The sequence below is a fragment of the Lates calcarifer genome, linkage group LG6 (genome assembly GCF_001640805.2).
Source record: "Lates calcarifer isolate ASB-BC8 linkage group LG6, TLL_Latcal_v3, whole genome shotgun sequence".
Lineage (NCBI taxonomy): Eukaryota > Metazoa > Chordata > Actinopteri > Centropomidae > Lates > Lates calcarifer.
Genome location: NC_066838.1, coordinates 1,310,480 through 1,338,080, shown reverse-complemented (window position 1 = coordinate 1,338,080; position 27,601 = coordinate 1,310,480). Strand labels below are relative to the sequence as shown.

The 27,601-nt window shown below is 39.8% G+C and overlaps 1 protein-coding gene across 2 annotated transcripts in view; it reads right to left on the bottom strand.

Annotated features, from left to right (window-relative positions):
• Positions 1 to 15,420: 15,420 nt before the first annotated feature.
• LOC108900515 (paired box protein Pax-7) overlaps positions 15,421 to 27,601 on the bottom strand; it is a 56,612-nt gene continuing 44,431 nt past the window's right edge. For both annotated transcript variants that reach the window (XM_018701610.1, XM_018701611.1), the window contains exons 8-9: positions 22,746 to 23,013; positions 15,421 to 19,102 (exon numbers count right to left, since the gene is read on the bottom strand). In XM_018701610.1, the coding sequence (XP_018557126.1) occupies positions 18,987 to 19,102; positions 22,746 to 23,013 (384 nt within the window). In that variant the 3' untranslated portion in view covers positions 15,421 to 18,986. The remainder of the gene's footprint in view (positions 19,103 to 22,745; positions 23,014 to 27,601) is intronic.

The window sequence follows — 27,601 nt, the reverse complement described above, 5'->3', positions numbered from 1 at the left end:
GCCTACATCTGTGCGTGGGAGCAGTGCATGGGAGTTGGGGGTGGGGGTGTCTCAGCTGTTGGGCTTGTCAAAAGCCTGGGAAAGTGGCATGTCCCTCCTTATGGTGGCCTTGACTCTCCAGTCCAGCCTGCTGCCAGTTTCCCTTCAGCCCTGACTCATGTCTGTGTGAAACCTGAAGCCTCGATTCTGATCATTTTTGGGAGATGACTGTGTGCTGGGACAGCAGAGCAGCACCGGAGGTCTTAAACAACCATTTGGACCCAAACATGAGAGCTTTTATTTGCCAGTGATTCATGGGAAGTTGAGTGTGTGATTTGAGAATGGTTTCAAGAGCTGAACTTCTCTCCATGTGCTGATGATGAGAATTGCCAAGGTACTACACACTGAATTATTTATTTATTTATGCACTGTGCACATAATCATATGATTGTTACTGGCAAATTGTGTATGTTGCTGCTTGAGTCAGTCAGCTGAATTGAGTGAGCCTGTGATGTGCACAGTTTTTTCAGTTTGTTTTATCAACCAACAATCAACAATTACTCATGACTCATATTTCACGTGTTCGATTATTGGATTTTCCCCTATTCATTGTTTCATCCTCTTTCTTGTTTGGATGGATTACTTACATTCATCAGACCAGACATCTCTGAAAAATCTCCTGTTCACCAGTGGCTACAATAGGTACAGATTACCACACCTGACAAACATGCCTCCACTTACCTGTTCACCTGACTGTGAGGGCTTTGTCAACCTCAGATTGTTGAGCTGAGACAGGATTTCCAGACTGTACCAGACACACGAAGATGAGAAGCTCCTTGATGTCCTGGTTTCCATTGGTGCTGAACCAACTGCTGTGGGTGAGTTAGAGTCAACTGTCCCCAACCCAACCCAACCCAAACCAAGCAAATGATCCATGGGTACTGCTAAGGAGGGAGACCTAAGACTCAGCTTAGCTCACAACTCCAAAGGTGTCACAGCCACGGACTGTTTTGGCAGCAAAAAAAAAAAGGTGCAAGGTCTGCCTCTCTCTGACCTCCACCGAATAATATTGAGCTGGCTGAGAGATTTGATATTTTGAATGATAAAGGCTTTGCTCCTCCGGTCAATCATTGCCCATCTCCATCCTCTGTGACATCAGATAACATACCATGAAAGCATGACTAAGTATAGGGGCCCTTTCTGGTTTGCTTCCCTATTCTGGGGTGTATCCTGTCCCCAATCCATCTCTTTAGCCCTTTGGCCCCTCCTTTGTCCTATTTAGTTATTGGCGACTCCATTATTAGAAGCTTGAAGAGAAAATCAGTTTGGACTCATCGTTTCTGCCAGTGTTTTGGGCTTCATGGAGCAGATCCCAGGTTTACTTGAGGAGTATCCTTTTATCCACAATGTACTCATCCATATTAGCTGCCATGATATCCAGAACAAGATGAGCCAAATGCTTAAACAAGATTTCACATGTCTTTTGAATGTTCTCAATGCCACTGGAAAACATTTTAATTTCTGGCTGATCTGATCCTTTTTCTCAGAAGAGGTGTTTTATGTTTGAACAGAATCCTAAGTCTCCACACCTGGATAGAGGCCATCTGTCCAGGTCACAATGTATCTTTTTTGATCATTTCAACCTTTTTTGAATCACTGTTCACTTTTGTAGAGGACAGTGTTCACCCAAAATGTAAGCATGTTTTATTCTGTTTTTCATGTTAGCATCTGACTGTGTACCTTACCTACATGTCTGTAGTTTTGTGCTTTCGTATCTCTCTCCTCCTGCTGCCTTCTGCAGATATTTCTGCTTCCTGAGCTATAGAGTCTGGATCTGTGACTGCAAACCACTACTGAGCCATGATGCTGCTCAACACCACAGTTATTATTATTACTATAAATGCTTATGTGGAGGGGTCGGCAAGGTTCTGGGTTTGAACCCCATTTTTCCCGGGGCTTTTCTGTGTGGAGTTTACATTTCTCCCTCTGTGTGGGTTCTCTCCAGGTTCTCCAGCTTCCTCCCACAGTCCAAACACATGCAGGTTAACTGCTGACTGTGAATTGCCTGTAGGTGTGAATGTGAGTGGTTATTAGTCTCTATATGTCAGCCCTGTGATACGGAGACTGGAGATCAGTACAGGGTGAACTGCCTTTCACCCAGCATCAGCTGGGATAGGCTCCAGCCCCCCCACCCCCACAACCCTTAACAGACAATTGGTATAGATAATTGATGGATGGATGAATGTTTATGTGGAACTTGCATTATGCAATTTCACTTCACTCTCCACTATCAAAGTGGAGAATTATTTTTTGGCAGCATTCCCACTTTACCTTTTGTGCCTACGGTATTTTATAGTAAACTAAAATTGGCCCTTTAGCCATCATCAGATGGTTAAGTTGGAAAGAGTTCAAAGCAATGGAAGTGAAAGTTTCTGTCGGGGCTATTGTACATGTTTTTCTCTGCATGCCAGTACAGATGTGAGTCATCATAGAAAATGATTTTTTGTAACTATTTGGTGCTTCACTAGGTTACACCATCTGTAAGTTTTCAAAGAATATTTTTATTTCATGATCTGGGTAATACTGTTAATGACTTAGTTATCAGATGTAAGAAATATTGCTGTACTGACTTGTATGTCATTTGTTTGTTTTCAATAATGTTTTGCTGACAAAATGGCAATTATTGTGGATAATTCCAATATTTTTGAATTATTATTATTATTATTATTATTTTCCCCAGTGTTTGGGTGTAAATGATTGATAGGGACATAATAATTTGCAGGAATAATTTGTCAAAATAAATTTTTGTACAACTTTTATGTAATATTTGTTAGTCACATAAAGCTTGTTATTTTTATCCTTCTAATTTTCCTTGACATAACGGCCAAAAGAAATTTAACTTTGTCTCCCTGTCATGTATAAGTGGTTTTGGGCATGTGCCGAAGCTTAGTTTGATGAGGACAGCAAAATGTGACCCAACTGGGAACCAACTATTTTAAAAAAAAAAAACAAAAAAAAAACCATCATGAATTGTCAGAATGTGTCTATCATGCTGCACCTGCAGCTGCCTTTCTCCCCGTAACGTACATTTCTGAAATATAAATAAAGATATGTTGATATGTTGATATGTTCATTCATTCTGTTCATCCAGTGATGCAGCCACTGTTTAAGGTTGAGTCTTCTTAGCAAAGTTTACTAAATACTCTGCAACACTTTGAAGGATGCATGTCTACTCTTGATCTAACCTGTGTGATCATGCTGTACTAAAGTGGGAGTAACTACTTACTGATTTTCAGATCTGTATTCATAAGTGATAGGGTCTTTATTATGTTTCAGAGGAACTGATACAGTGGCTGTGTTCATGTGTGAGGGGATTTGAGATTTAGTTTGGATTTCTTACTGTCATTCTTAAAAGAGATACTGAGGTTTATAATGCTTTGCACTTTTAATTTACACTGAACAGCCATATATTATATATGTTATTATTATTATTATTATTATATTTTCCTCTCTGGTGATAGCATCTTCACTGTTGAGACTGTTTTCTATCTCTGTTTCAGTTATGTTTTTCTTTTTTTAATGTGGCCATTAAAATGCTGCTCACAAAGGCAATTGTTGAACCTCCACCTGCTTCAGTGGACCTACACATCGCAGTATTAACATGCACTGTACCTGCTGCCTTTGCTTGTTGATGTGATATTGCAGATGCACTGTGTAAGTCTGGATGCTCAGTATTCAAGGATTTGACTGCCTTGTCTCAGCAGTGAAGGAAAGTGTTTGTGGAAATATTCTGGCTATATAATGATGTAATTTTGCATGGTATATTTTAGAAATACAGGGTACAGTGTCTGGACAGGGTCATCACTGCAGATAGGGGTGAAAAGAATTAGCATAGCCATTGTTTTCTCCACTGTCTTCTCATGTACTATAACCCCTAAATTAATCTTTTCCTTTTTTTGAAATTGAGTCTCCTAACCCTGGTAATCCTGTTTCTTGAAATCTCTCACAGTCCACTGCTGTGGGGGAGTGATTATCATAAAGGCTTGTGATCTTCAAAAATTAAATTTACCTCCCAGGTCTGGAGTTTCTCATCCCAGCTGGATACGGCAGATACCTCTGATGGAGCCACAATGGAGGGTGGGGTCGCACCATCTCTGATATAAGGCTTTTGTAATCCTGAGCAGTGGTGTACATGAAATCCTGCTGTAATTGCCTTCCTTCCCAAAGGCAGGTCAGTTAGAGCTAAGACATTCACCATTCTCAAGGCAGCTCACAAGGACAATGGAAGGGATTTAGTTCCTATGCAGATACTCACACGTACTGAATATCTTTAGTGCAGGTGATTTAGACAGTCTGTGTGTATGTTCCCCATGTGTATCTTCTGACAATACACACTGAGTCTAGCTGTGTCAGAAGGAAAAGTTTAGCACAAAAACCCTAAAACATGAGCTGAAAGGCTTTAGAGGGCAAAAAATCTTGAACTGAAAACTTTAATATTACTGGTATTTTAAGCAATGCTTTGTTGTTGTAGCAAAGACTTTGGTTGTGGTATATGTTTCAGCATACAATTTCACATACAAAATCAAACAGATTTTCAAGCCCACATATCGCCGTTGTAGTTGTATAATCACAACAGTACAGTGTAAAGTACAATCTGATTTGTTGTTTGAACATAAAAGTCATTTTTGGCATGAGAAATCACATTTCATACATTATTTACATGAAACATTTTTTCCCCTTAAAATTACAACATTATCATAATCTTATGTGTGTTTATGATCTTCTGAGTGTGGAAAAGTAATAATTCTAATTATGAAGAACCAAAAACATACTTAAGAGTCTGGTACTAGACTGAAATGCTCATGTTAGAACCATGTCAGCAATAACATGAAGTAAACTTGAAGGTTAACTGAGGGCTGTTTCCTCAGATTGTCTTTTTAAATGTGGCATAGTAGCTAAGCTGAATGGTGTGGAGCCAGATCATGTAAGCTACATATGACTATGGATGCATGTTGCTAGATTTGGAAGTGTCCTTTTAAACCCAGGTCTGCAGGCCTGACAGAAAACTTAACCAAACCAACAACCATCACGTGATTAAAGATCTTCACTTGATTCAGCTGAAACTACATGTGGTGTTCAGTGCCAATATCACAAAGTCTGTTACAATATGATTTTGATTTTGATTTTGATTCAGTTCAGGAGCTAGTGATTGATATGAGACGATATCACCTGCTGATTGAACATAATCACTTCCATTCATATCAAATCATAAATAGTAACTAAAATATAATTTGACATTTTTATTCCTGAGCTTCAACCAGACATTTAAATGAAAAACAACCTTCTCTTTTAATAAAAATAGACGCCCTGTTCACTAAAGAACAATAAAATTCCTATTTGTATACATCAAAGCAGGATTTTGTGTAAACCTTACTCCTACTACTCCTACAGTCTCAGACTCAATATTTTTAGAACTTAGTAATAATAACCAAGGTAGTACAGTCTTCCTGTATCATAGCTACAGGGACATTTTTCCTCATCTGATCACCACTCGCATTTTGTGTGGAGGTGTGCACGCTCAGGCTTAGAAAGATTTTCAAAATAAAGGTGCACCTTATAAATGATATATTACCACAGACTATGATGTTATAAGTTAGTGCTGGGTTAGTGAAGAAACACTATTCAGACTGTTAAGTTGAAGTACTGTTATTCCAGGAGTAATGAACATGTTGCCAGCTTAAATGCAGGGAAGTCTGTGTCAAGTCAGGCTGGGAGCCGGGTATGGAGACAGTCTTGCCACAGAAAAAGGAGATGAAAGTCAGTTGATGTAATGGCTAGCACGTAGAAAAAGTTCAGGGTTTTGTTGTTTGCCTGATATTTTTGTTTGCCCACAGTAGACTGTGTTATTACACTTAATAAATGTTGTGATGAAACCATCTGATGGTTCCATGCTTCCTTGTAGATGGGCGTTATAAAATGTCTGATGTCTGAACGATGTTTTCATTTTGGATCGATGCTATAGGATCATTGATTGTTACACCCCTATCTCACACACCATATTTCGAAATAGCATTTCATTTGCCTTCACCTTTGGTATTAAGTGTGAACACTGGACAACTACATAAAACATTTGTGTCCTTGTGCAGAATTTTTTTTATTTAAGGTAATTACTATCTCAAAGTTCATAATTCTTATAATATGTATATATATATATATATATTATTATTAGAATTATGACCTATATATTGTCTGCTGTTGCTGTAAACATCCTCCGTGTGTTCTGCAGAGTTGCAAACCAACGATTCTGTCCTTATTGCCCCTCTATTGTAGTGGTGTAATCGGGAGCATCCACAATCCAATCCTTGATGGTTGAAGCCTGCTTACACATGTACGTCTGACAGTCAGGCCTCCACTGATCTTGCCAAGAAAGCAACTGGAGTATCAAGCCCCACCGATTTACTATCAGAATGAAAAGGGGACTTAAGGACAGAGGCAGGAAGCACAAAGAGCACAGGGACATGTTTTAAGAACTCAACTCAATCTGTATGTGTGTGTGTGTGTGTGTGTGTGTGTGTGTGGCTTAGCTACCTCCATTTCATAGTACAGCAAGGAGGAAAAGAAACTATCCATCCATTAGCTATACTGATCATCCTTGAACTTAAAGATAAATAAATAAACACTACGCACAAGAAAATGAAAAATCTAGGTTGAACGATCAGTGAAGTCTGACTTAAGACAACACTAGAGCTTCAATAGGAGACGTATAGGAGAAGTAAGTGTTAGTACTAAAGTACTAAAGTAAGTAAGTACTAAATCTGTTCAATAAGGCAAAGTGCAAGGAGATACATTCAAGTGCATGGAAAGTGCCAGTTAGGAATGTTAGGGTGTTAGAGATGTTAGGAGAGGAGTTATCATCTGATTCATGTCATCATCTCATCATTGTCACACTGTCACAGAGCATAATTGGATATTAATTGCTTAATTATACCATGCAGTGTACCTGTGTGGAAACATCTGCATTTGTCATGTTTCTAGACTAATTTATTTAGTTTTCATTTAATTTATCACCTGTCTGTATGTATATTGTACAAAAATTATATTATATGTAATATTCAAAAAAACAAAAAACAACCTGCCGCACACACCCCTCCCCCTTTCAAAAAACAAAACAAAAAACAGCTACCTTGATAATAGCATGTCACTGTAATGGATTAGCTGGAGTTATAGAGTTACTGACAGCACACATGTAATTTCTATCTGTTTTATATGTCTAAGCTGCACTGCTGATGTGAGGATGTATCTGCCACACATACAGATCATCAGTCCCAGTTAGCAAAGCTCACAGCACAGGGAAACAAATAGAAATAGAAACAGTCAAGTCAAAAACAACTTTTAACACAATGCCTCTTTGGTGACAAAATAAAAAAAATGTTAGGATGTTATTAAGATCATTTACAGCTGCATTGCGTTATGTTTAAAGACACAATAAGTAATTTTCTGATGTTGTAAACATTCAGGAGGTTTTTACCAGGAGAGAAGTCTCCTCCTCTCAAAAACAAACAGGCCCAGTGATTAAAACCAGTGAAAATACATCAAATCATCCTGGACAGGCTGCAAGTCAAGTAACTACTAATGTTTGCTCAGCTTCTTGATAATGCTGATTTTTATGCTTCAAGCTGCATTACTACACATATGTTGGTCTCTGAGCATTTCCAAAGGGCAAGTGACCTAAAACCCAATACAGTGCCTGAGCGCCTATTGTGTGAGTAAGGTCCTGCCCTTATTTCAAACTGAAGAGGTTGAATTTCTAGTGAACATAAGGGTCATGACAGACAACGTAAAGAGCTTGGTATGACATTATGGTGACAGAGCAGTAAAAATTGGAAGGGGTGAGGCTGATTGGGGACATGGCTGCGGTCCTGATTTTTCATTTGAGTGTGTCACATTTCATTTCTGAGGGGGCCTGGAGGACAGGTAAATATCAATATTAGCACTTTAGAAATATAATGATGCTATTTTACTTAGCCACAAGAACTCAGCCCATGAATGCATAAAGAGGTAGACTCCAGCTGTGTCTTCTAACTCCATGGTTTATAGGAGTGGGGGCTAGCTGCAGCACTGAAAGCCTTGAAATATTAGGTTGTTAAACAGAACTGGCTGTTCAGGACGAAGGGCCAGAGAGGTATGTATGTCAGTGTGCAGCAGGGATCACAGGAGATACATTGCATTCTGGAACATCCTACTGCTGTTAAAAGCGTTAAACTGACAAAACACAGGGTGACTTTTACTTTAAAAAAAAAAAAAAAAGCCACAAGGAACATTATGGATGTAACTAATGTTAATGCTGACAGCAATTGTTCATGATAATGGTAATGTTTGCATTTTTTTGTGAGTAGACCATTTTTGATTTCTGCTGAGGAGTAATGGAACAAGAATGAGCATCCACAGTAAGCCATTAGATGAAGTACTGCATACATTTTACTGTCTAACTCCACGATTCTCAAACTGGGGTCCCTGGACCCCAGGGCTTCCGTGAGCCCTAGCTTGGGGGTAGTATTAATATTCAAATTTAATTTGTTTAAGTTCATTTCTGTGAAACAGATCTGAATTCAATTAGGCGACAGTGGCAAGGAAAAACTTCCTTTAAGAGGCAGAAACCTCGAGCAGAACCAGACTCAGGGTGGGCAGCCATCTGAAGTATGTTGTATGAAGTTGCATGAAGTAAGTTTAAAATAATTAATAGAATAATGAAAAATCTAATAATTCCTACAGTATCTAGGAGTACAAATGGCAGTAAACATATTATTTAATTAGTGTGAGGGGTCTTTGGAAAATTTGGCACCAGACCCCTGGCATCAGAAAGTTTGAGAACCCCTGGTCTAACTGTGTGCAGCATGACATCAGATTGAGCTTATAATTATTACTAAGAACCTTCTTTTTTTTAAACAAAATGAGTGTGTTTGTGTGTATTCTAGTGATCCATTAAGCACACAAGGTTCATTTCCATCCAAAGCCCACAATTATTGTTTTTAGGAAATCTTGTAAGCCATTGTTTTACTGCTTCTGTTTTCATTGACCACAAAAAAGTAGAGATAGGTAGTGTAAAAAAAAAAAAAAAAAAAAAGGCAAGTGACTTGAATTTGAGTCAAGGTGGCCATGGGTAGCTGGTGGATAAATGAGTAGCAGAGTGGCATGTGCCTTTTAGGCTGATCATAGACCAAACCTGCTGCCACATTCTGGACTGTTTGTAGTTTCACTGTGTGTGAGGGGAAGCCTGCCAGGGGGACATTGCAGTCATGGAGGCAAGAAATAACCATGGCCTGTACCACTACCATTTTCATCACAGACATGATGAAAATTATTGTAAGAAACTTACAAGTATTATTAGCAGTGTAATTCAGGGACCATGGTGTTTGTTTATATCACTCATGCTTGCAATTGCAGAACAGTTTCAGAAGATATGTCATCAGTCATCTACCTTCTCCACAGAGCTCTTTCTCACTTGGATAAACCTGGGAGCACTGTCTGATTTCTCCAGTGCTTTCAACACCATACAGCCCATGTTCCTGAGGGACAAGCTGGAGCTCATGGGGGTGGACCAGCATCTCACATTTTGGATTCTGGATAATCTCACCAACCGACCACAGTATGAGAGGACACAGGACTGCATGTCTGACATGGTGGTCTGCAGCACGGGGGCTCCACAGGGAACAGTCCTGGCTCCGTTCCTTTTCACTCTCTACACTGCAGACTTCCAATACAACTCACCTCACTGCCACCTGCAAAAGTTCTCTGACAACTCTGCAGTTGTTGGCCTCATCACAAATGAAAGAACTGGTGGTGGATTTCCACAGGAGCAGACACTCCCCCCCCCCCCCCCCCCAACACCAGTGACCATCCAGGGAAGAGACATTGACATGGTGATCATCTTAGAAGTACCTGGGTGTTCAGCTGAACAATGGACTGGACTGGACAGAAAACACCACTGCACTTTACAAGAAGGCTCAGAGCAGACTCTACCTGCTGAGGAGACTCAGGTCCTTTGGAGTGCAGGGGGCACTCCTCAGGACTTTTTATGACACAGTTATGGCATCAGCCATCTTCTATGGAGTGGTCTGCTGGGGCAGCAGCATGTCAACAGCAGACAGGAAGAGACTGGACAAGCTGATCAAGAAAGCCAGCTCTGTCCTGGGACGCCCCCTCGACCCTGTGGAGGTGGTCGGGTGAGAGGAGGACGATAGCAAAGCTATCATCCCTGATGGACAACAAGCTCCACCCCATGCAGGACAGTCTGACAGCACTGAGCAGCTCCTTCAGTGATAGGCTGCTTCACCCTAAAGTGTGTGAAGGAGAGGTATCAGGTCCTTCCTTCCTGCTGCTGTCAGACTCTACAACCAGCACTGCTCCTAAGTACACCAAATACTCAATGGACCTTTTTCACTAGGTTTTTTCCTGCACTGCCAAATTTCTGCCTTTGATGCCTGTGATGTGAAACCTTACTGATGCAGGATAACAACCTTGTGACTCACTCTTGTTATGGTTTTTAGATGAACTCTCTCTCACACTCTTAGTATAGTTGTCTCTTACAGATTTATTTTTTTCCTGCTTTAGTTAATGATTTTGGGTCAACTTATGGTACATACAGTGGTGGAAAGACATTGTTGGACACCCTTAAAATTTTACACAATCTCAAATATTATCATGAAATATTTGGGGAAAATCTTTTTTGAGTTTCAAAAGGTGTGGCTGCATTAGACAGACACAAACAAATACAAATTATATTTTTTTGTTTATTGTTTACAAGAAAAACTAACAAAACTAAATTCTTGACAGTTTCAATATGTCAGTTCTCAACACTGTCTGTATCAAAGTCAACAAATAACAGAGAATGTGTTCACAGACTGAACAAAAAATAAATAAACCATCCACATCATCAAATTCATATGTAGTAGTCCTGCCATTAGCACACAGTAGAGCTCTAATCCTGGCTGGCATAGTTCCCCACGAGCCTTTCACACTGCTGAGGAGTAATCTTGTCCCATTCTTCTTGAATTACTGCTTGTAATTCTTCTACATTCTTTGGTTTACTGCTTTGAAACAGACCTTTTGATAATCCACCACAGGTTTTCAATGGGGCTCATGTCCAGGGATTGAGCTGGTCACTCTAAGACCTGGATACAGTGCTCCTGCAGCCAAGTTCTCCTGGCCCTGGATGTGTGGTGAGGGGCATTATCTTGTTGAAACATCCAGTTTTGACCTCGATGGAACAGTGTACATGCAGAAGGGAGCATGTGGGTTTCCAGAATGACACAATACTGGACAGAGTTCAATGTGCCATCACAGACAGTGAGATGACCAACACCAGCAGCACTCATGCATCCACAAACCATGATACTGCCTCCACCATGCTTGACAGTAGGTACTGTACATGCTGGAAATAAAGCTTGGCCTGGCCTTCTGTGTACCCTCACATTATCAGGAGGAGGATAAAGCTGGAAACTGGACTCATCTGACCACAGAATCTTCTTCCAGTTCCTGGCTGTCCAGTTCTTGTGAGCTTGGGCCCAAAGACGCCGGGCTAACCTCTGTCTCTCATTGATCAGGGGCTTCTTGACAGTCTTGTAGGACCTTTAGCCATGATCTAAAAGTCGACCACGTACAGTGTGGGTGGAACACTGGACACCAGTTTGGTTTGACCACTGCTGCTGAAGCTCCTGTGATGTCATTGGGTGGTTTTCCCTGCACATGCGGATCAGGATGCGGTCATTGCTGAAGAAACCCTTGGACGCCCAGATCTTGGTTTGTCTTCCAAGCTGTGAGTGCATCTGCACTTCCTGGCTATCTGACGGCAGCTGTACCCTTCCTGGCTGAGAATCTGTATCTTCAGGTGTGTTTCCTGCGTTAGGTTCCTTGTTTTAGCCATTTTTGTCTCTGAAGAACTTTCAAATGTGCTGGCTTTATATAGACATGAAGCACGGTGACAAAAATTGTGTCTTTTAATAAAAAGCACTGTGGTATATTAGATGGTGATGATGGGAAGATGATCTCCGCTGACACTGTCTTGCTTGTAATAGAAGTTTATTACAAAGAAGTTCAGCATCAAAACAAGCACTGCAGTAGCCTGTGAGCGGATCCGAGCCAATATGGATCTCTCTCCCTAACAGCTCTAAACATCAGTATATATAGGTTTGTTGTCTTCATAACCTATAGCAAGACATCCTGGACTTCACACAATGACCTCTTGTTCCAAGAAACAGAGAAGAGGAAAGCCCCTCTCCCTAATACTTACATACTTACATACATACATACTTACTTACTGTTTATGGTTGTGACCCCAACAAATAGAAAACATGTGAAACTTCGGACTTTCTAAGTAAATAAAAACCATATAGGGACCCTCAGATACTACAGCACGACCTTCATTAGTGGATCAGTGGTACCACAATGACCCAAAACTCTAAATTTCTTATGTATTTTTATGGAACTAATCAATTTTAAGTTTTTAATGGATTTTTTTAGGATTTGTTTAGTATGTTGGCTGTGACTGTACTAAAAGAAATTGCACTTGAAGACCTAAGAGTGATTCTCAATGCAATATTTCACAAATGCATGGGGTGTCCAAAAACTTTTTTCCACCACTGTATAACACGACAAAGAGCCACGTGTTGACCTGGTCTCCAAAATCCTCAGATCCCAGTGCAACTGAGCATCTGTGTTATGTGTCAGAACAAGCCAGATCTATGAAGGCCCCACCCTGGAATCCACAGGATCCAAAAGATCCACTGACAATATCCTTGTGTCAGACACCACAGGACACCCCCAGAGGTCCTAGGTCCATGTCCAGAGTTATCTTGTGAAACATCTAAGGCATGAAAAAATTTTACACAGTACAGTACAATTTTTTGTCTTTTCTTTGGTGAGTCCCAAACTGCATGGCAACCAAGTGATATTTTCCACATCTGTACAACACGAAACCACTCTCATCAGAAATGGAACTGCTGTACGTACTGTTATTTCCTCTGGTCTTAATGATTCATGTTGAATGATAACATGTTGATGACTTGTTTCTGTCCTGAAATGTATCTCTGTTTATAGAAATCCCAGTCAATAGTAAATGTTCACATGTGATTTATTTGTGTGTGTGTGTTGGTTTGTTGGGCACTGTAAGTCATGTTGCCTTTTAAAGCCAAGGTTTTCAGTGCAGCTGTCAGCTCAGACATGTTGACTCAGACGTGCTGAAATCTTTTTCCACAGTGAGGCTGATTGAGGTCCTGGTGTCGGTGCAGGGAGGTTAGTAACACACCCAGCTTTCTCCTAGCTTAATTTCAAAGTGCTACTGGAATCAGGAGATTAGAATGAGTGGAGTAGTGGGAGTGAGGGGGGCAGGGTGTGAGAGCGGGGCACAGAACAACAGAGGTTTCTACCAAGCTCGGTAATTGTACATTCGAGGGACTGCTTCAATAAGACACCCGACTTAAAGGAAAGCCTGACAGTAAATGAAAGATGAGGAAGGTGATGGCAGCAGCAGTGCAGAAGTTGGGGGGGTGGGGGATAAAGTGGGTACAAAAAGATACTACGTCTCCCTTTCTTTTGTTGTTGGGGAAAATGAAATCTGCAAGGTAAAATATGGAACAGCAGGAACAACAGCGGCCAACAACAGCAGCTGGGGAGGAGGGAGAGAGGGATCTAGCAATTTATTTCACATTTATTCTTCTGTCTGCTTCACACTGCTTAAGCACAGTACTTACAAGCTGATATTATTAGCCAATCATAACAATCTGTCTCCTGTAAGCTGATTGTAGAGGGTGCAATCCCCTCACTGTGGTGATCAGACAGCTGGAGCCCAGGTACATAATGTATCCTGGAATAATTATGGGATTTAGGGAGATGTTAGGCTTTGTAAGTGCTTTCATTGTGTCAGTGTTGAGTGTTTGACAAAGCAGTTCTCCCAGTGCACAATACCCCTGGGCCTGCTGGGTGGGGGTAGTTGAACTTCTACAGACATGTCCTTTAATCACTGCATTCTTCGTGGCACTTTCTGTTCTCAGTCAGAATGATAACATTCGTGCTGACCACATATAAAATTGCATACTTGAATTTCTTCTATTTTAACTAAAACAATCAACAGTATTTCCTTGGTTAAATGCCTTTAGGCTCCCTCTTTAAAGATTATTTTACTCCATTAAAAAAAGAATTTACTCTAGTTCTGTTCAAAGTACATCACATGAACCTCTGAATATTAAAGATAATCTATGTTTCTTTAATGTTGGCTTTTTAGTTGCAACAAAAGCGTAAAAGATGATGACTTTATGTTCATAATTAACATATTACACAATAGAGAAGTGTGGGAAAAAAAGGTGCATCATCACACTGAAATAACCATATTATGACAAGATGCTTTTACTTTATTTTATTTATTTATTTATTTATTTATTGTAATGTTTTTATGTATGTGTGTACTTTTTTTTTTAAGCCTGTGTGTGTCTGGACACACACAAAACTGAAATTCACTACTTTGAAATTGTCATCAAAAAAATAAATCTAATCTAATCTAATCTATTTATATTATATTATATTATATGATATTATATTATATTATATTATATTATATTATATTATATTATATTATGTCCTTGAGTGACCAGAAAGGTGCTTATAAATAAAATGTATTATTATTATTATTATTATTATTATTAAATAAGGCCTTGGTAACAAGTGAGCTCGGTCATGGAACAGGCATGTAGCATGCTATCATAGGCACTTCAGATGACAGCCACACAGAGAGGGCTGGAAAATAAAGTGACAGGAGCAGTAAAATCTTTTTTGCCACCAGCCCAACAATGCAGTGGTCCATTATACTAGTAATGACAACTTTTTTTTTGGTTTTTAGCCCAATGAGATTTAAAATGCATCCAAATAGGCATACAAGCAATTTGAGAATGAGTTCAATGGGAAATAAAAGAATGAAGATAACATTAAATATTACATAAAAATATACATTAAATATTACATAAAATTTATTTTCTAAAATGTATTTATTTTCTGTTCTGACAGAACTGCACACGCTCCTGTGATGATGATGATGATGATTATTATTATTAGTAGTAGTAGTAGTAGTAGTGTATTCGTTTTTGTATTTGCTTTGTTGTTTGGTTGATTTGAATGTACATATATGTACATTTTTTGAATGTATTATCACTACCTGTTTAAAGCATCTTTCAGGTATCTGCATGTTGATTTCCACACTAGAAAATGATAAAACACCATGCTTTGGAAAATGGTGGCAGACCTAATGATGACTTTATCATCCATCCTCTGTTCATCTCTCCAAAACTCTGATGCTGAATATAGTAATATACATGGATACATGTGGGTACATATATTACTCCTACAACCATCCTCAGTGTTAGTGAAGAACAGGAAGGCAGCAAAGACCTGTGGTCTTGGTCCAGTTGTAGAGCTTTAATGAACAGACAGTTACGCCAGTGTTACAGATGACACACCAAGAGGCTGAAGGGAGTAAATGCCAATACAAATTTCTCACTAGTCTAATACTTCATACAGGTAGAATAAATTATACTACACACATGCCAAACAGAAAGCAGAACAAAACAAGCAGAGCAAGGACCAAGAGGTAAACAGGAAGGGTGGGGGTGAATGAGCATATCTGTACATTTGATCCTTAATGTTCTCCTTGGTTTGCTCTCAGTGAAAAAATATATATACACAAGGTAGAAGGTTAACACAGCCAGCGTCCAAAGAGTTTCCATGGCTCTTGTGGAGATGCAGAGGGATAATGTTACAATGCATGAGACAGTAATGACTGTCCTCACCATAGCTTTACATGGACACCAGTGTCCTATGGGAATGGAAATTACATAGCATCATCTTCACACAAGCCCAGGATTTAACACTGAGCATCTGCCTGAAATGGCCTTAAATACAACAAAGTGAGAAAGAAAGAAATAGAACTTTAACAATGCAGAAGTATAGTGGACTGTTCATGTATTTTTATGTGTGGAATGATGTGATGGGGGAATGATCCTCTGTTTGATCTCCATTTATCCTCCAGTCCATTAACCTTGAATTGGTTTTCACTGAAGAAAAGAGCACTAAGCTCAGTATGGTGGCATCTTTGCAGCATTTTGTTCCTCTCCTGAGCATTGCAGTAGTTCCTGTTGAAAGCATGGAGGACTAGAATGACAAGGAGCTTTCCCTTTGGTCAGTGCAGGTGATTAGAGTGAGGAAGGTCAAATCTCTGACTAACCTCCCTCTTTCTGACTGCTCCACAAATCCTTGTTGGAATCCTGAATAGAACTGGTGCAGTTTGTAAATTGTACTAGAATGGGAAACAGCTTTATCATTTTTGAGGCTGACATTACATAAACCTGTAATTCCTTTAATGACATGTAATGCTAATTTATCTCTAAATACATTCTTAGTGGTAAATTGTTTGGACCCACCATTATGAATCATCATTGACTATCTGATACATAAATTCTATATACCCCTGTATACCATAGATTCTCAAACAAGAGCCAGGTAAAAAAAAAAAAATCACTGAGCCTTTTTAAGTTAAGACAATTACTATTTTAACTCACTAATTATTTCCATTTCTACCTTGCCATTTTTTTTGTCATCCACTGTTAAGCTCTCGCTAATTACACACAACACTTCCTGAAGATATTTCACATTAAAAAGTGGAAGGTTATGCTCTCTGCTGAAAGGTTTTAACTTGAAATATCTTTGCAGGACGTGTTGAGTTTCACTGATATAGCTAAACAGCAGTGAGTGTGGTGGAAGCACTTTATACTGAATTTATCAAGACAACAGATAGACATGGAGAAAACATGACGTTTGCATCAACAGCAAATTAAGACAGGAGTGGATCAGAAAATTGAACCTTCTTTTACTAAAATATGATAAAATATTCACACTGGGAAAGTAGTAATGACAGCCTGTCCTTAGCCTGTTTCAAATGAAGGCCTGGTTCCCTCTGCAGATGAGGTAAGTAAAGCCCATTATTTGAGAGTTTATGGTATCTTCATTTACTGATTTTATTTAACCCCCAATTTTCCTCCCGACTCACATTTGTTGAAACTCAACTGTCAGCTTTGTTGGGTTTCAACACATCAACAGTGAGCTGAAAGGAAATTTTTGGATTTCACACATAAGCACTAAAGCAAACTTTTATGTTGGTTACCATCAACACCATACTTTAGTTGTCATGGGCAGATTATGGCATGAAAGCACTCATAGTAAACATTTTGCAGATATGCTCAATATGAACATTCTGTCTGATATGTTAAAGAGAGAAATAATCCACACAGCATTATATTTCTGATGTATGAAAGAGTTACTTATGTAAGTAACTGTAGGGGATACACTTGTAAACTAAACAAAATTGTTAACTAATTGCAGATATGACTTATCAAAACCCATTTCTTATCTAAAGAGCAATTGTGGATAGCTGATGTTGGCTTGTAATAGTGTTACCCAGTGGTTGTTTTTTATTGATATATGCAAGGAATAGACATTAAATTAACTACAATCAAAAGAAATTAAATTAATAAAAGGACTGTAATGATTGGTACCAAGCTGCCTGGAAAAATGTCTGACTCCAACCAAGCTGACAGTGATCATCACACTGAATGTCAGCTGCTCAGTCAGGAGTACATCTGACCTCCAGCTATTGCCCAAGCTCTTTGGGAGGTCTTGTTGATAAGAAGGACTGTAGTGTCAGAACAAAGACATCTCTTGAGGAATGGCTGAATTAGTCCATATCAGTCTGCTACAGAGGTGTTTATCTCCTTCACATACTTGCACATACATGCACACATGGATTCCTGAAGACACCTTTTTTTCTTTTTAAGCTGCCAATATTTTGTGCTGATATTCAGTGTCTATAAAGTTGACCAGTTTGGCTCAAAAATAAGTATAATAGTATTTAGGCCCCAGCATTTTATTCTTCTCAAGGTGAAGGAAAAAAAAAAACTCTTGTGAGCTCTGTCTTAGTTTGCAAGACAGTAGCTGGACATCTTGTTTTTGCTTACCTCCAGTGGTTTTAATTCTCCCCACCCAATCATGATGCTGTGTTTGGTCAGAAATACAACACACCTGAATCTGAGGTAGCATTGATGAGCCATTATCAAATCAGTGCAGTGCAGTTGTCTGACAACACAACTGGAAAAATATGTCAATGAATGAAACTCTCAAGTGATCAGGGAGACCAGGAGGTGACTTAGTAAAGTAGTTGTGTTTCTCTAAGACTGAATGTGAAGGGAATTCTTAATATGTCAGTTCAATGACACAATGGACACAAACAGGTGTGAATTTATTCTTGGTGCAAAAATGCATCCATGTGAGTTAGAAATGTTAAAACTTTAAAATTTTACCTAAAGTTTTCTTGGCGTTCAGCCTGAATGCACCATCACAGGATGACTATAATGCAGAATTTTGTCATTTTGTCTGAGATTTTGCTGTTTTTCTGTTTTGAAAACCTGAAATCACTTGTGTGTCATCCTTACATGGTAAAAGCATGCTACTGTAGTGAGGATATGGCATTATCACTTCATAATAAACACGTTTTTGACATATATTTTACAAATCAAGTCTGTCTAAACTGATTGGCTGAGGGGCCACATAGTAAGTGTTTAAAGTTATCTAATAAACCTGAATAAACTGATGCTGTGTACAAAATCTGGTGCAACAGATGAGCAACAAATAAAAAACACAACTCCTAACAGTGGAAATCCTCGTTGTGGATTTGGTTGGTCCCATGGGGAATGTTTAAAGCTGCATCATTCAATCCTTAAACCCAGGAGAAACAGAAATATAAAGTATAAAAAAGCTAAATATCAGCCCCATGTATAGTCAGTCTATAACATACACACACACACACACACACACACATACACGCCTACTGGGAGATTTGTATGGATGGTAGCAGGAGGTGCGGGTTGTGCTGGTGACCAGGTGTCATGTTGTTTAAATATCTTGGGTGAGTACTAGTAGGCCTGGCCAGTCTCGACCTGCAGCAGTCCCAATACAGCCGAGTGGTCTGCCAGCTTCATCCTGCGCTGACTGGACAGACTGACGTTCTTTGCCAGGTAATCCACAGCAGCTGGAGAGGACAGAGGGAGACAGGAACTAGAGTTAAACATGAGCTGAAGATTCAACACTCTTCACCTTAAAGGATTTTTTAGTAACTCTGGTCAAACCAAAATATTGTAGATACAAACTATTGAAACTTCTATTTTGTTTCCATGTTTAGTGTTTTTACTTAAAAAAAACTCAGAGCTGCAGAGTGGTGAGTATAACACGTCTCTGATGTTGGAATCAGTCCGGTGGAAACGTATATCACACAGAATTTAGGTAGGTAGGTAATTCCAGCCCCCTTAAAAGGAAGTTTTTCCTTGCCACTGTCTCCTAGTGCTGTTCCTGGTGGGAACTGTTGGGTCTCTCTCTGTAAATACCTATTTTAAAGAGTATGGTCTAGACCTGCTCTATATGAAAACTGCCTTGAGATGACTTCTGTTGTGATATGGCGCTATATAAATAACATTGAATTGAATTGAATTGAATTGAATGTATTTTTGTTTGTACTGACCATGCCCCTGCAATTTATTTGGAAATCTTCAGGATTCAAATATTAGAGAACAATTTCCATTATTGCAAAGACTCAAAATGTTCATACTCAACATATATAAAAAAATTTATATCATAATGTCATTTGTTTTTGCCTCAATATTAGCTCATAGCAACAGATGATTAATGTTCATATGGTTCTGTTAAGGCAATTCAAAGCTCTTGCTTATTGCTCAGGACAGTGGTGGTTAAATACTGAAAATTCAGCCATGGCAGGACAGGACAGGTTTGCTCTCTCTATAACCAAATCCACCATATTTCTCTTTCCTTAATCACTAAGGAAAAGGACTAAACTTAACTACAGACATGATTCACATTTGAACCCCAGGCTACAGCTTCAAAGTGTGGAACTTTGTGTGGTAACTGTCCACTCCAGTAAGGGGGAAAATGAAGAAGTACATAAGTATAATTTCCATAAGACCAAGTAGTATTTGGGGCAGCAGGACAGTGTTTGTAGGACTGAGTCAAAATAAAGAACATTGTGTGTAGCTCAATGACAAAGAGGAATAAGATCAGGCTTTGATATACACACAGCATTTGTTAGTAGGTTTCATTCTTTGCTGGTTTGGCTCCACATATGGGGTTTGATGGCAAGAAGAAATATTACCACCCTTCAACATGTATTGTATTGTTGCAGAATTGTTGTTGTTGTATGTTCAGTCACACTGACTGACAAGGGGACACTATGTTTGACAGACAGACAAAAGCAGCCAACAGATTTGCTTCCACAGACAGAAAGACAGAGAGGCAGGTAGTCACTAGAATAACTGTGGTTGTTGGAAAGCTGGCATTAATGCTCAGCATGTTTTTCTCTCGAAGTAGTGGATGTTGCCCCTCCCTGGTTTAGCTGGTGATAACTTCTCTTTTATAGGGCAGGAGAGAGGAGGGCTGACAGCAGATGTGATGTGACATGGTGTGTGTGTGTGTGTGTGTGCGTGTTTAGGCTATTGGGGGCGATAAGTAAAGCATGTCAGTTAGGATGCTAGTGTGCACAGAAAGGAAGCTGTCACTCTGTGCTGAGGAATGAGAGAAAGAAGAGCACCTATGGGTGGGCAGGTCTGTCTGCCAAAATGCCAGTCACCCCGACAGCTAGTGGGGGAGCAGTGTGTGTGTGTGTGTGTGTGTGTGTGTGTGTTTGTGTTTCACAAGGGTTTAGCAGGGCCCTCTAAAGGAAGCTGTTTTTCCTGTCAGCCAGGTTTATACCTTAAATCCCTGTTGAGCAGTCACACTGAGAGTCCTCTGCCTCCAAGATAGAGCTCATCTGATAACACACACTAAAACGTATGCACGCATGTACAAACACAGATGCACACACACTCATGCCTCAGCTATTTTGACAGTATGTACTTTAATCTGTCAGGAGCTTCCTGAATTAGAACAAGAGAAGAGTCAAATGTCTCAAGTAAACTGTTAAATCTGTCTGCAGGAAGGAGAGGTGGGGGTGGAGGGCCACAGCCAAACCACAAACTTCACATCACAGAGGATCAGTTGTAGCATCAGAGATATTTTCTTATAGAAATGTTTTTAGTATATAACCAGAGTTCTATTATTGTATTAGTCATCAGACAGTGAGCTGATACAGCTTAAGGGTACACCAAAGTTGTGAACTTGGTGAGAGCAATGTTATCAAACAGTGATGGACAAAATTCAAAACCAGAGTTGTAATAAACCTGAATCGTCTCAGGAATGATGTTCATATTGGATGATTTTCTAAGTCATGATTTACATCCTGTGCATTCAGTGCAAGACAGGAAGCAATGTATTGGAGGTGTGGGGGGCTGGGTTGGTGGATTGGCCTGTAGCATATCTGACTTCCATGCAGCAGAGTGGAGTTCATATCCCATCACAGACCTGCAATTAACATTTGCCATTTTATTAACTGTAACTGTGATGTTTCCCTTATTAGTCATAACTAAGCTGTAGTTACCATGATCAGATATTGTAGAAAGTGAGAATTTGATTGTTGATAGTCTTATCTTTTCTCTTATAATTACAAATATTTATGTGTAATGAATCTGCAGCACTTAATTTACGAGTAGTGCCACTACATTTGTTCTGTGGCTAGTAGGGGTGGAAATCACAAGTTTCATCACAATTCGATATTAAATCGATTCAATGGACAACAATTCGAAGTCTGCTTCGAAGTGATGATTTCACCTGATTCAGGAGCCAGCGAAAAGGCACATCTTACAAATGATTATGTTGTGACGGACTGTGATGTTATACGTTATGTTAGAGTCGGGTTAGTGAAGAAATGCTATTCAGAAACTGAAGTACTGTTATTCCAGGAGTAATGAACATGTTGCCATCTGATTTGAAAGTCAGGTAAATATTTGAGATTGTGTTTTTTCAATCAGGAAACTGTGTGTGCAGACATGCACATTCACACATGTACCCCGTCTATTGTCCTGGAACTAGGGGGGACTTTATCCAGAGATCAAGCTTTCCTCTGATGTGAAGCTCATGATGTGCCATCAGGCACACTCAGAGCTCCTCTGTGCACTTTGTTGTCATTAATTTTTGTTAATTAATTAATGAATTGTCATAAATGTATTTTTTTTGTTAATTTATTCATTGTTTTGTAGTAATTGGGCTGCATTGATGATTCATGTACTGGTGAGACAATGAAATATGATTCTGAAATTCCACTTGGAGAATGGCACAGTGGTTTGTAATAATCACAGACAGGATTTTACAACTCACGGCATCAACTGTTCATGTTACAAAGTAATCCACCAGGAATACATGCTTGCACAGTGCCTTGCTGAATGATGTTCCATTGCACTGCAGAAAAGTTGAAGCACTGTAAACTACACCTGACACCTACACTGACACCTGAAGACAAGACGCACATGAGAACACAATGTCAGTTTGGTGTTTGTTATTTTTGTCACACAGTGTATGTGTGATTCGTTTGCAGGATAAACAACAACCTATTGTCTCTCTGTGGTTTAAAAAAATGAATTAGGTTAACAAAGCTTAATACATGATAAATGACTCAGGGCCATTTATTAGGTGATAGATCTGTGCTAAATCAGCTTGTGACAGAGAGTAGTAAAACAGACATCTTTTGTATCAAATGTTGCTGTTGTTGGTTAGTCAGAACTAGCAGGACTCACTCTGGCCATACTGACTGTACTGGTAGCCGGCAGCTGCCACAGCTGAGTCCATGCTGTAGCTGGTCGTGCTGTATGTTGGGGGGCAGTAGGACTGGGATGATGGAAGGCTGTCCACTGTCTTAATGGAGGCCTCAGCTGAACGCTGGCTGCAGCTGGCTGAAATGGTGTTGGATGGAGAGGAGTCCAAGGCGCTATGGAGCGGTGAAATGGAGAAGTCATGTTGTGGCTGCGAGGAAACGCCACTTGGGTTACTCAGGATGCTCATCACCTGCAAACACAGAGAAGATGCTGTCAGCAGACTTCATTCATCTGAGCCTCTTCTGATGTCTCAACAACAACTCGTCAGATTACCATGAAATCTGCTCGGGATATTCATCACACATATTTTTAATCATTTTGATAACCACTTTCCTTTAGTACCACCAAAATGTTAACAATGGTAACAAAATATCTCATAATCCAACAGGCATCTGAAAAAATACATTCCCCCTAAAGGATGAACCCATCTAATTGTAATTATCATGTTTTTTTCTCAACTTAAAATTTTAGCCACACATCAGGTGAAGCTTGAAGAATAGTTAAATGGTGTTTTGTTTTTTTGTTTTTTTTTTTTTGTGTGTGTGTGTTTTTTTTTTTTTTTTTTTTAATCAATACCATGGGCTAAAGGTCAAGGGGTTAGTTCAAGACTAGCACTAGGATGAACAGACAAAAAATCAACCGTTATTCTCAAATGAAAAAGTAACTTGTATCAAAGAGATCTTTAGATTTTTGGAACTTATGCAAGAATTTTTATATAGCATGTATAACATATATCCATCAAGAATCTCCTGTTGAGTTACTGTCAGCAGTAGAAATACCTTAATCAAGCTATTAGTCTTCATCAGGGTATTCCCCGTTATCAATTTATTCTGTGTGTGCAGACATGATTTGGATAGAGTGAAAAATTTGTTCTACAAAAGACACATTTTTGCTTATTTATAGAAATTAAAGTGTAGATATTAAAATTGTTTGTGACAACTTTGACAAATACAGTTTTAACTTGTTATCAAAATGGTTTTCTTGGGAGTGTTGAGCAATAGTTTTTTAAGCAATGGCCTTAAGCAGTGGCCTTGAAAACCCAGTTGATCTGGTAATGTGGAGTTGAAAGAGAGAAAGTGGGGAGGAGAGAGACAGAGTGTCAGAGAGATGCAGAGAGACACAGGTAGAGAAATGGAGAGGGGGTAGAACTCCCAGGATCCAGGGAGATGTCAAAGCTTGACTTGGGGGAGAAGGTGAGGGGTTTCCAGCAGCCTGACACGTCTTTTCAGGGCAACAAGGGGGTGGCCTGTCACTGCAGAGCAGCCCATTGTGGTGCTTGAAAGTGGAAATTATTCAAATCTTCATATTTAGCATAAGCTCACACACATCAATTAAAGGTGCCTGGATTAGGGGGTGAAATATTTGGGCAACCATAGTACAAGAAAGCACCAGGGTTCCTCCCAGTGGAAGAGACTCTCTGCTGAGTTGAGTGCCCTGAAACTGTTTGCTCTTTCTATGCTCGGCTAATATCAACACCAGTCTTATAGCTGATATTAGCTGATATTGTAAATGATGAGGTGCAATCAAAAAGACTCCACGAACTTCAAAATCTGAGTACTCCACGTTGCATTGTGTGATCAACATTGGAACTAGTGCACATTTGTAATTTCACCACAGAGCAGAAGCAGTACCGTGTCAAAAGTCTGCGAGGATCTCCAACAACAGGCCCAGGATGACTAAACCTTCATGTTGAAGATCAACACCAGTGATGAGAGGGATCTACAGCTATGACTCAGAGACCAAACAGCAGTCTTCACAGTGGAACACTGAGAACCAAAGAGCATGCATCAGGTCTGGAGTGTGATCAAGAGCAAGCTTGTCAATTTTTTCGATATTTGTGGGGTTGTGCACCGTGAATTCATCCCCCAGAGTCGGACCATCAGTTCTAAGTTCTAAGGCAGGGAGGACACTTGGCACAGATTACCTGAACCGTACAACTGCAGGTATTGAGAGTGAATCTTGCATTAAGGAAAATGATGCAACAGTAAAGTAATTGATAAATGTTTGTTCTATAATATTGTTTATTAATGAATACTAAATACTTAGCTTAGCCTGAAGTTTGGAAGCACAGGGAACCATCTATTTTGGCTCTGTCCAAAGTAAAAAAAAAAAAACAACACCTAGCAACACCCCTAAAGCTGCTGAATGAAACAGGATGTTTGTTCTGAGAGCAAGGATGGTGGAATATATGTCCATATGAGACATTTTGACAACTTTGAAAAAAAGAATTGTAAGACATGTGAAAGCTGGTGTCCACCTGAGCAGTCTGTAAAAAAATGCTATTGAAAGCCTACAGGCAGGTGAAGAGAGTATACATGACCTGTGGCCTTAAGATAAGATGTTTTCTTTGTACTGAGTTTTGGTCCATCCCTCTGGGTGTCTTGGTGTTTTCATGTCTGTTCTGATGTCACTGGAGGAGTCCTGAGTGCTGAGGCACACAGATTATATGATTTGTGTAGAAATGGTAAAGTGATTAAGAGGCAGCTAGTAGCAGTAAATGAAGTATGAGGTGTAAATGAAAACAATATCCATCTTTTCAGATAAATAACATTTCAGACAAATAGTCTCCCTTTTATATAATATGAATGTCCTCAGCTGTTCTGATGAAGCCTTGTTTTGTTTGTTCTCATGTCAGAGAAAACCCTCTTCTTTGTTGGTTTTGAAGCAAAGTCTGCTTCTGCAGCTGCAACACACTGATAGCAGCACTACTTACAGATACTGTGGCCCAGAGCTAATGCAGGGCATCTTAAATGTTTTCACCAAGCATTTCACCAAGATATCCACAAGTGGTCCAAATATTTTTCCACAGTTAATGCTGGGATGTTCAAGTGTTTTTATTTCCCTCTGTGCTTACCAGGTTTATAATAATAATAATAATAATAATAATAATAATAACTTAGATTTATATAGCGTCTATCAAGAAAGCCAAGGATGCTTTACAAAACAAACACAAAAACAAAAACAAAACAAAAAAAGGGGGACACGGCACAAAAACAAGAGGCTAGAGGTTGAAGGCCTTGTTGACGAGGTGAGTTTCTTAAAAGAGTCCAGGGATGGAGCATTGCAGAGCTCAGATGGGAGAGAGTTCCAGAGGGTGGGGGCTGCCACAGAGATTGGTGTGAGGGACGGAAAGCAGAACTCTGGCTGAGGATCGCAGCGTCCGAGACTGTGTGTAACGGGTGAAGGAGGCTGGAGGTACTCAGGGGCCACAGCATTGTGGGACTTATAGGTGAAGAGAAGTATCTTGTCATGCATGATTTAAGTGGGAGCCAGTGGAGATTGACGAGGGTAGTGGTGATATGCTGCCAGTGCTTGGTGCAGTGTAAGAAGCCTGACTGGCTGAGTTCTGAACATACTGGAGCCTGTCAAAATCCTCCTCCTCACAAAGCCCTTAATGGTCAGGCTCCATCTTACCTTAAAGATCTCATAGTCCCCTACGATCCCACCAGGTACCACTGTACCTTTAAGAGTCGGCTTAAAACTTTCCTCTTTGATAAAGCTTATAGTTAGGGTTGGCTCAGGCTTGAACCATCCCTTAGTTATGCTGCTATAGACCTAGACTGCCGGGAGATCTCCCATGATGCACTGAGCTTCTCTCTCTCTCCATCAGTATGCATTCATATCCCATATTACATATTACTAACTCAGTATCTCCTCTTTCCTGTAGTATTGTGCTCTTCCGTCTCTCTCTCCTCTTCTGTCTCTTTCTGCAGGTATTTCTGCCTCTGGAGCTGTAGAGTCTGATCTGTGATGACAAGTCTCCTGCTGCTGCCTACAACTCCACTCAACACCTGCTGCTAGCAATTAGAAATTACTAGTACTGCTATTAGTTGTATTGCTATGTTAGCAGTTAATACTTTAATTATCACTATTATCATTACCACTGCTGTATTATTGGTATCACCTTACATTTTATATGGAACCCATGTTATGGGTTCTTCTCCCACTATTCTCTACCCTAGACCTGCTCTATATGAAAAGTGCCTTGAGATGACTTCTGTTGTGATTCTGCACTATATAAATGACATTGAATTGAATTGTCCAGGGCTTTGCTGGAAATCCCGAACAGGACCCCACTGCAGTAATCCAGTTGGGTGGTGACAAAAGTGTGGATGAGGGTCTCTGCTGCAGAGTTGGTGAACAATGGCCGAAGTCGAGAGATATTTTTTAGGTGGAAAGTTGCTTTGGTGACAGACTTGACAGACTTGGAGCAACCGTCAATATCAATAAGGAGATCTTCAACCTTCTGGAGCAGGGCCACAACTATGAGCTCTGTTTTATAAATTTATTTTATCTCATCTTATCTTATCTTATTACTGTTGAGTTTGAGTAGGTTAGATGACTTCCAGATTTTAATTTCATGCAGACAGTTGACAAGTGATTGTGGGGGGAGCTGGGTGGAGGGTTTCGTGTTGAGATAAAGCTGTGTGTTGTTAGCATAAGAATGAAAGCAGACACCATGGCGGTGGATGATCTGACCAAGGAGGAGCATGTAGATGGTGAAGAGAAGGGGTCCAAGCACAGAGCCTTTAGGCACACTGTGGTTAACTGGGGCGGAGTGGAGCAGGAGCCTCCCATGGTGACAAACTGTGTTTGGTTAGAGAGGTCAGACTGAAACCAGGAGAGTGCTGAACCAGTGATGCCAAGATAGTCAGAAAGGTGGGAGAGGAGGATGGTGTTGGAAACAGTATCAAAGGCTGCAGAAAGGTCCAGGAGGATGAGGTAATGATGTGGCTGTAGTCAATGTGGCAATGAGAAGGTCGTTAGTTATTTTGATG